Source organism: Triticum dicoccoides, chromosome 4B, assembly GCF_002162155.2.
Source record: "Triticum dicoccoides isolate Atlit2015 ecotype Zavitan chromosome 4B, WEW_v2.0, whole genome shotgun sequence".
NCBI lineage: Eukaryota > Viridiplantae > Streptophyta > Magnoliopsida > Poales > Poaceae > Triticum > Triticum dicoccoides.
In genome coordinates this window covers 382,778,801-382,788,185 of record NC_041387.1, presented here as the reverse complement: position 1 = coordinate 382,788,185, position 9,385 = coordinate 382,778,801, and the positions used below count along the sequence as shown (strand labels likewise).

General features: G+C 51.9%; 1 protein-coding gene across 1 annotated transcript; it reads left to right on the top strand.

The window, feature by feature from the left end:
• Nucleotides 1-812: 812 nt before the first annotated feature.
• On the top strand, nucleotides 813-4,755 carry LOC119296225 (probable LRR receptor-like serine/threonine-protein kinase IRK). Its single transcript, XM_037574624.1, has 3 exons — nucleotides 813-974; nucleotides 1,068-2,733; nucleotides 2,849-4,755. The coding sequence occupies exons 2-3, from the start codon at nucleotides 1,280-1,282 to the stop codon at nucleotides 4,320-4,322; spliced, it is 2,928 nt and encodes a 975-aa protein (XP_037430521.1). The 5' UTR covers nucleotides 813-974; nucleotides 1,068-1,279; the 3' UTR covers nucleotides 4,323-4,755.
• Nucleotides 4,756-9,385: the final 4,630 nt, after the last annotated feature.

Below are 9,385 nucleotides of genomic sequence, written 5' to 3'. Positions count from 1 at the left end.
TGGGCACACCTGTCTGGGCTCCACGAAAGCACCCTTCCTCTCCGGCTGAAGCATCCTCTTTGCCACTCCGATGAGCGGCGCAACCGGACATAGGAAAGATACGGAGGAAGAATATGCCTCCGGGACTCCGGCCAGTCCGGTTAGCGGGCTGCCGGACATGGGGAAGACAAAGGGATCCGCTGCGGCTGGCCGTAGACTAGTGTAGTGTATTCGTGTCGTGGGAGTGAAGCTCTGCGCGACCGCACATAGTTTTATCCAAAATGTAACTGTTTTCGTTCGGTCCGTATGAAATCCGTCATGTTTGTCTGAAATCCGTCCGTGTTTTCATGAATTTCATCTGGTTTGTTCAAAAAGAGTTTGCAATGTATGCGGATAGCGTTAGATGACGGCCTTCTGCATCCGCGTGCATGCATTGATCCGCTGTCCGGAAATGGATGCGGAAGAAAATTTACGGGTTGCGATTGGAGATAGTCATTTTGTATCAAAATGAAAACGGGCATTGACGCGTGTAGGAAAGAATCCAATGCAGCTCAGGTCCACCTCAAAAGCACCGAAAAGTCCCGAGATTCTTTCTACTCGCGCGGGCGCGGTCCACCCAGCCTCGAACCGTGCACCGCCCCGCACACGTACTCCGAGCCTATTTTCTTTTTCTTGGTCGGGCTCGGGCAGCCGCTCTCGGTCCATACTCACGGCCCAAGCGCAGCGCACAAACTTTTTAGCCCGCGCGCCCGGCCCATCCGAACCCTCGATGGCGTGCTACAGCAGGTCATGGCCGTCCGATCACTCCTGCGTCGCAGCAGCTTTTCCCCCCTCGCCCCTTTTTTCCTTTTGTCACGAACATATACCACCACGGTTGTTCACTCGACACTCCACGCCGCTCCCCCCAAGCCTTCGCTCCTCTCCGACCTGCAACAATGGCGTTCTCCGGTGAGGCGGCTGCGCCCTACAAGTAGACGGCGGAGGTTCCCGTGCCGGTACGTCCTTACCCACCTCGGCTACTCCTTAGACCCCGAATTCCTGCAGCTCAATTACTTAGACTTGGTTTCTTCTCCTGTTTGAATTTGTAGGGGAGGGGAGGGCGGCGTCCCAAGCCTGGAGGTCCTCTTGCTGCAGATTTGACTGAATCCCATCTCTCCTAGGTCCTAGCTCATCCGCTTCCCCGGAATCGCCTTCTTGCGGCATTTTGGGGCGTCTCCTCTTTGTTCCGAGCCCATAAAAGCCCTCACTTCTTGCTGCCGTGCTGTCGGGGCCTTTGCCATCTGGGATCCAAGTCGCAGCAATGCGGTCCCTCGTGCTGCTGCTTCTCGTCCACCTCGTCTTCTTGGCGGAGGCCAAGGGCGGCGGCCGCGCGGGCCTGGCGGCGGCGCTGAACGACGACGTCCTGGGGCTGATTGTCTTCAAGGCCGACGTGGTGGACCCGGAGGGGCGCCTCGCGACGTGGAGCGAGGACGACGAGCGGGCCTGCGCGTGGGCCGGCATCACCTGCGACCCGCGCACCGGCCGCGTCTCGGGGCTCAACCTCGCCGGCTTCGGCCTCTCCGGCAAGCTCGGACGCGGCCTCCTGCGCCTCGAGTCGCTCCAGTCGCTCTCCCTCTCCGCCAACAACTTCTCCGGCGACATCCCACCCGACCTCGCCCGCCTCCCGGACCTCCAGTCGCTCGACCTCAGCTCCAACGCCTTCTCGGGCGCCATCCCGGAGGGATTCTTCGGCAAGTGCCACGCCCTCCGCGACGTCTCCCTGGCCAACAACGCCTTCACCGGTGATACCCCGGACGTGGGCGCGTGCGGCACGCTCGCGTCTCTCAACCTGTCTTCCAACCGCCTGGCCGGCATGCTACCCAGCGGCATCTGGTCCCTGAATGCGCTGCGAACTCTGGACCTCTCCGGCAATGTCATCACCGGCGAGTTGCCTGTGGGCATCAGCAAGATGTTCAACCTGCGGGCGCTGAACCTGCGCAGGAACCGCCTCACAGGCAGCCTCCCGGATGACATTGGGGACTGTCCGCTGCTGCGGTCACTGGACCTGAGCTCTAACTCGCTCTCCGGCAACTTGCCAGAGTCCCTGCGGAGGCTCTCCACTTGCACAGACCTTGACTTGAGCTCAAATGAGCTCACCGGAAATGTTCCAACTTGGGTTGGAGAAATGGTGAGCCTGGAGACGCTAGATTTGTCGGGGAACAAGTTCTCCGGGGAGATTCCGGGGTCAATTGGTGGGCTCATGTCACTGAGGGAGCTGAGGCTGTCCGGAAATGGGTTCACCGGTGGCTTGCCTGAGTCAATCGGTGGATGTACAAGCCTAGTGCACGTTGACGTGAGCTGGAATTCCCTCACTGGCAGCCTGCCTACCTGGGTATTTGCATCCGGTGTGCGATGGGTATCGGTGTCCTACAACACATTCAGTGGTGAGGTGATGGTGCCTGTGAATGCATCCTCTGTGATTCAAGGCGTGGACCTGTCAAGCAATTCGTTTTCAGGACGGATCCCGTCCGAACTCTCGCAACTGCTCACCTTGCAGTCGCTGAACATGTCTTGGAACTCGCTGTCTGGGAGTGTTCCAGCCAGCATTGTGGAGATGAAGTCACTGGAGCTGCTTGATTTGAGTGCCAATAGGCTCAATGGGAGCATTCCATCTACCATTGGAGGGAGGTCGTTCAAAGTGCTGAGCCTTGCCAAGAACTCCCTCACTGGAGAAATCCCACCCCAGATTGGGGATTGCTCTGCCCTCACGTCACTGTAAGTTTAAGCGCACCTCTTTCTTATTCGACTCGATTCGCTAGGCTGATATATTTGGAGTTGTTCATGCAATTCTGCCTTTAATTGTATTTGTATGCTTGGTTACTATGTGCAGGGATCTATCACACAACGGTTTAACCGGAGCTATTCCAGCAACAATAGCCAATCTCACCAACCTTCAGACTGCTGATCTTTCTCGGAACAAGCTCATGGGTGGTCTGCCAAAACAGCTCTCCAACCTTGCCCACCTCGTTCGCTTCAACATTTCACATAACCAGCTCTCCGGGGATCTCCCTCCTGGTAGCTTTTTTGACACAATTTCCGTCTCATCTGTGTCTGACAATCCTGGCCTTTGCGGTGCAAAGCTCAACTCATCTTGTCCTGGTGTACTACCAAAACCAATTGTACTGAATCCAGACTCTTCTTCCAATCCGCTAGCACAGAAAGAGCCTGTGCCTGGGGGGCTCCATCACAAGAAAACCATACTGAGCATCTCAGCCCTTGTTGCAATCGGTGCTGCTGTTCTCATTGCTGTTGGTATCATAACCATTACTGTTCTTAACCTTCAAGTTCGTGCCCCAGGTTCTTATTCTGCTGCTGCTGCTGCTGCTGCTGCGCTGGAACTCTCGGATGGATATCTCAGTCAGTCTCCAACAACTGACGTGAATGCAGGCAAGCTTGTAATGTTTGGAGGAGGCAATCCAGAATTCAGTGCCAGTACCCATGCTCTTCTGAACAAGGACTGTGAGCTCGGCCGTGGTGGTTTTGGCACTGTTTACAAGACCACTCTCCGAGATGGCCAACCTGTTGCCATCAAGAAACTGACAGTGTCAAGCTTGGTCAAATCTCAAGATGAATTTGAGAGGGAAGTGAAGATGCTGGGCAAGTTACGCCACCGTAACCTTGTTGCACTCAAGGGCTATTACTGGACGCCATCACTTCAGCTTCTTATCTACGAGTTTGTCTCTGGGGGTAACTTGCATAAACAACTTCATGAATCGTCCAATGCAAATTACCTTTCATGGAAGGAAAGATTTGACATAGTTCTTGGTATGGCAAGAAGCCTGGCTCACCTCCACAGGCATGACATTATCCACTACAACCTGAAGTCAAGCAACATTATGCTTGATGGTTCTGGTGAGGCCAAGGTGGGGGACTACGGATTGGCAAAGCTACTGCCGGTGTTGGATCGGTATGTTCTAAGCAGCAAGGTACAGAGTGCACTTGGTTACATTGCACCAGAATTTACATGCAGGACTGTGAAGATAACCGAGAAATGTGATGTGTATGGATTTGGAGTTCTTGTGCTGGAGGTCATGACAGGGAGGGCACCAGTGGAGTACATGGAAGATGATGTTATTGTACTGTGTGATGTGGTGAGGGCTGCTTTGGATGAAGGCAAAGTGGAAGAGTGTGTCGATGAGAAGCTCTGCGGAAAATTCCCACTGGAAGAGGCTGTTCCGATCATGAAACTTGGCTTAGTCTGTACTTCTCAGGTTCCCTCCAATAGGCCAGACATGAGTGAGGTGGTGAACATATTGGAGTTGATCAGATGCCCACAGGACAGCCCAGAAGCCGAATTAGGTTAAGGTCTATCTGCTTTGGCCCTCTTCTCGTTGGGGCTTGTTTCATTTTGGGTATCCTTCTTTGCTTGGTAACCATTAAGCGACGAAAGACAAGGAAGTTCTATCTAGTGTGCTTTAGGTAGTAGGAGCAGAATGGCAAGTGCCAACGCTAGTCTTTGATAGGCAAGAAATTATGTAATGGATTCCAACGGTCTCATGGCCTATGGCTGTTGATGTGTTTGACTTTGATCCTCATCAGTATGATGTCTGTTGTGGATCCTCTCACATCAGTTTTATAAGCATGAGACTTATTTCAAAAGTATTCGTATTTTTGTGGTGTCTTGTCCACAAGTTGTCTGTAGTTGTTAGTTTCAGTTGTGCAGTGCGGTGATGGAGTGATGCTACTTGTGTTGTCCTCTGGTGTCTCCTTTTCAAACCATGTATGGCGGGTCCAGTTGATCTAATCCTGTCATCTCTAGCTAGGTCTAGCTGTAATTTAAAATTTTATATGCACTTGAGCTACTATAAAATTCTTGTGTATTTGTGGTGCCGGAGAAACTCCCTTGTTTCTCTATCAAAGAGGGAAACAACGATGCTTTCATTTCATGTGTTCCGGCAATTTCAGTGCCCAGTATGTGTCATCTGGTTCAGAAATGCCTTCGTTTAAATTTTTAACCTTTTTTTTTCTTGTTGTACTTGAACCAGTCCACAAGAAGTCCCTCTGTCTCATGATATAATATAAGACGTTTTTGCAAGCTACGTCTTGTATCGTGGGAATACTACATACCGATTAGTCTACATAGCAAGTGATGTGTGAGAAGGTCTGATGTTTTGTCTCTTGATCTAACCTGACTCTGCTTGGAATTATACAGACAGACAGAGCAGACAGAGCGTAAGAGGTTGATATGGATTGGCCACACCATGGAGACTAACTGTAACTCTAGACTCTAGTGCATAATGAAAGTTGCCTATGTGTCCCCTTCCTCGTGTACGTACTTGTTCCTCCCTCGTGCTGCTACAGCTGTAGGAGTATCTTTCTTCTTTTAATCTGTCTACTCCTACACCCAAAGAATGAGAGCGGCCTGTCTTCACTAAACTAAGCCTGTTCCCATCAGCCAACCATAAGAAAGTTTTGGTACTATAATAGGGCTCTTAGTTTTTAGTATGACGCACCTTTTTGACCATCCATCAAATGAAGAGCCGATCTATCTATCCTTCATCTAGGCAATGCAAACCCTGCACTGCTTGGCCGGCTGTCTGTCGTCAAGTCGCTGGCTGCTTCTCAAGCATACTCCGTACGCCAGTCACTGCTTACCTCGCATTTTACCAGTATTTTGTTTGAGGGACGGCCAGTTCCCCATTGCATTCGTTGCGTCGTCTCCAGAGTCACCTGAGCACGTCGTGACCAAGATGTTTATGCACCGATGGGCGACGGCAGCTACTAGTGCATAACAGCTCAGAGCCCACCAAGCAAGAGCAGCTTTGGCACCACGCCTTTGGACTTGGAGTGGACCTGTCCAATCAGGTCTAGCTTTCTCCCCGTTTCCTACTGCAACTTCTCAATTTCAGCACAAAAAACCACAAGCGCGGGAGAAGGAGAGAAGAGGAAATAGCTGAAAGCCACCGACTGTCCTGGATACTAGTTCATACGCTAGTAGGTAGGTCCAGTCCAACAAGTGCTAAGAAACGCCTTAAACCCACCTCAAACGCTGGACAGCCGGTCACTAACCGATCACAAAAATTCGATCCAAGCGGGCGTCTCAAATGGGCTTTAAATGTCGAGGCTGACCGACACCTCTCATATTCAGCCCAAATATGGGACGGCCGGGCGTGTTCGCCACGTCAGACCTGGCCCATCCGACCCCACATATTTTCCTCCCCATTCGCTCACCGGAGCAAACTCTAGCCACTTCATTCCACTCACTGCCAATCCCCTCCATCACCCAAGCTCCCGTTCGGCCTTCTCCGGCATGGCAGACAGCGGATCTGAGTCCTTCACCTGCAGATTTGTCGACCATGAGCTTATCCCACGCGGCCCCGAGGAGGAGACGGCCGTCCGGCTTGCGCTTCGCCGCTCCCGGGAGGAGGCTCGTGTGAGGCAGCGATCGGATTCCTTCTGTCGGGAATCCATTGGGTCCGTCCAAATGGCACATGGATCCGGCGCAAGGTGTGTCGTCGCTGCCTCACCGGAGACGTGTGCGGTCTATCTGGCGTCCGGATGCGATGGCGGACGCGCAACCCCTCCATTGACGCGTCGAGGCCATAACACACCATGGGCGTCGTCCGACGCAAACATGGTGCGGCGTGCCCGCCAGGCGAGGCAGCGGGCACGATAGGCGGCGGCAGCCCGAGTGGCGGTGGACGTGGGCGAGGCGGAGTGGCATACCCCGACGCCCTGTATGGTGCATCAGTTTGGGCATCACAATCACGTCATGGTGGATTCACCGACTTGTACCAGGACATATCCATCATCGATCTGAAGTCCACCGGCACGATCCCGGTTCCGGCTCCGGCCAGGAAGAGTAGGAGATGGGAGGCGGAGACGCCTTGAGTCCCGTGAGCCGGCTCGTGTCTTAGCCGACCGCCGGACATGGGCACGGTGGAACCTAGCGAGCTCCACTTAGATTATGCTTCACGTTGCATATAATAATATGAATTGTTGTTTCTAATTTGAGGTATCCGGTGGTAGAATCAAATATCTGAGGCGTGACCGATCATTGTCCACGGGCGCACGCAGGCACGTCCATGGGCATTTGAGGGGTCTGATTTGCTAAGTGCGGCCGTAGATGCTCTAAGGAGGTCAGTTGTTATCCAAGGCAGCAGACTTGATTGGGACACGGTTGTTCTGATCCAAAGCTCATGTGAGCTTGAGATCAGGACAACACTTTCGACTTGATTGACCCTATTCTTAATACTTGGGCTGAAGTTCTACTCTGACAAACGCCATGGCCTATAGATGTTCAACGAGTACTCGTGATTCCTATCTTGCAACATGGTGTGTTAGATTTCGTCGCTTGGAGTTTCACACAAAATGATATGTTTTCAGTTCGGTCTGCTTATTTTATGGAGTGGGACCATCAATATAGAAATAAGTTGTTGGAATGGGACGTACCATAGTTAATCCCATTTGGCATAGGCCATGTAAATGTTCTTGCCCGACAGAGGTTAAAATATCTATTTGGTCGTACGCTACATGACACTCTTCCATGTCGTGTTGCGTTAGCCAATATGCATGTGAAAGTCTAGCCCAGTTGCCCTGTCTGCTCGGCTGGACCAGAAGACACAAAGCATTTGCTATTTTTATGCAACAGAGCAAAGGATGTGTGGAGAAGCCCGGCGATGGATGATAATACCGATAGAGCTTGTGAAGTAGATCATGTGGGTGAAGCTGTTTTGGAATATTTACTTTCAATGCCAGATCATGAACTGTGTATTATGGGCAACGAGAATGTACATGAAATGATTGTCATATCAGCCTAGTACCTGTGGCAGGAAATGTTGGGCTCTATGGAAGGGTGCGTCGACTGCAAATTAAAATTTTCCTACGTGCAGAACAACCTGGAACATGCTACGGGAGTGGATCACAGTTCGTTACCACTAGACGCGCAGTGCCGTGCAGCGGAAGAAGAGTTGGGGCAGCGCGTCCGCGTGGATCGTCTCCTTCTCGTCCGATATCCCTCGAACAGCCGGTCGTCTGATCCCACGTACAAGTTCGCCGGAGCGGTGCAAGTGCACCGCCTGTAACGGTATCCGCGCGTGCAGGAGGAACATCGTGCGGCGGACTGCTAGGTCCGATCACACAGTCGGCAGCGAGTGGAGGTGGCTATTCGCAACACATGCAAACCCTAATGACAGCACCGAAGTGATCAATCTGAATAAGTGTGCCGCACCTCCACTATTTATAGGCATCTGTCGCGGGCTCACCACTTGGGCCTTGCATGGATCCTAAAGCCCAAAGTCTACTCGGTCGCGTTCCAAGTCCAGCTCGGATCACATCCGACCAGTGTCCTCTGAACCGACCTCGTAGGTTCCTTCCCTTAAGCGCGTGACCCCTTAGGTTCAAGTCGGCTTGGTCACAGTTTGGATCACCTCCGACCTGCATGGTTGGTAGCAGCCTCTAGCAAGGCGTGCCGACCACCAAGCAGATTATGAAGCTGGTTAGGCGAACCTGTACAACGTGTCACACTTCTGTTCCCTTTGCCTCACGATATATGTTGTTGGGCTCAAGGCGAGATTGTCATCCTTGTGCTAACCCGACCTCTTTCTCGTTCCAGTGATGCCGACCACTGTTCGGATTATCTCATAATCCTTGTCGCATGGCCATGCTTATCCTGGTTGGATCACACGAGGGGCCCAGAGTATATCTCTCCTAATCGGAGGGGCAAATACCATCTCGCTCGACCATGTCTCACAGCATGGGACTGGACAAACCCGAAACCTACCTTTGTAACTACCTAGTCACGGAGTAGCGTTTGGTCGGCCCAAAGCAAGTCTGTCACCATCCCGAGTACATGCGTCAGCTCAGGTCTTAGGACATAGAACGTATGTTGTACTAGAGACTCACAGATGACATATCTGCGTCTCATAGTTGGGTCTGTCCGACTCAGACCTTATCTCGACTCAGATTCGACTACGTCGAATCCGACCAGATCCTTCCGAGTCCATATTATCCGGTTAGCATCCAATGCTCCATGACTAGTGAGATCGAGCCATCCACCGTGTCATATGATAGTCTAGTCTGACATGTGCCCACATGTCACTTGCGACTAGGGTCAATTTAGGATGTATCATACAACACAAGATCTCACAGACAAGTCACGTACCTGCCAACAAGTATCATTGATTACATCCAAGGACTATCTTTATTCATAAACACACAGGAAATATCATCATACATGATTGCCTCTAGGGCATATCTCCAACAGTCTCCCACTTGCACTAGAGTCAATCAAATAGACATCGAATGCCCATAGCTCTAACGTGCCCCTCATGCTTGGGTTGTGGAAGCGGCTTAGTCAACGGATCTGCAACATTTGCATCCGTGTGAATTTTGCATAAGTCTATACCACCATTCTTTACTATCTTCC

What these genes read in the sequence shown, in the direction of transcription:
- LOC119296225 (XM_037574624.1), top strand. Translation starts at nt 1,280, where the DNA reads ATGCGGTCCCTCGTGCTGCTGCTTCTCGTCCACCTCGTCTTCTTGGCG. An exon ending in TGCTCTGCCCTCACGTCACT is followed by an intron (nt 2,734 to 2,848) that starts GTAAGTTTAAGC and finishes TACTATGTGCAG; the next exon opens with GGATCTATCACACAACGGTT.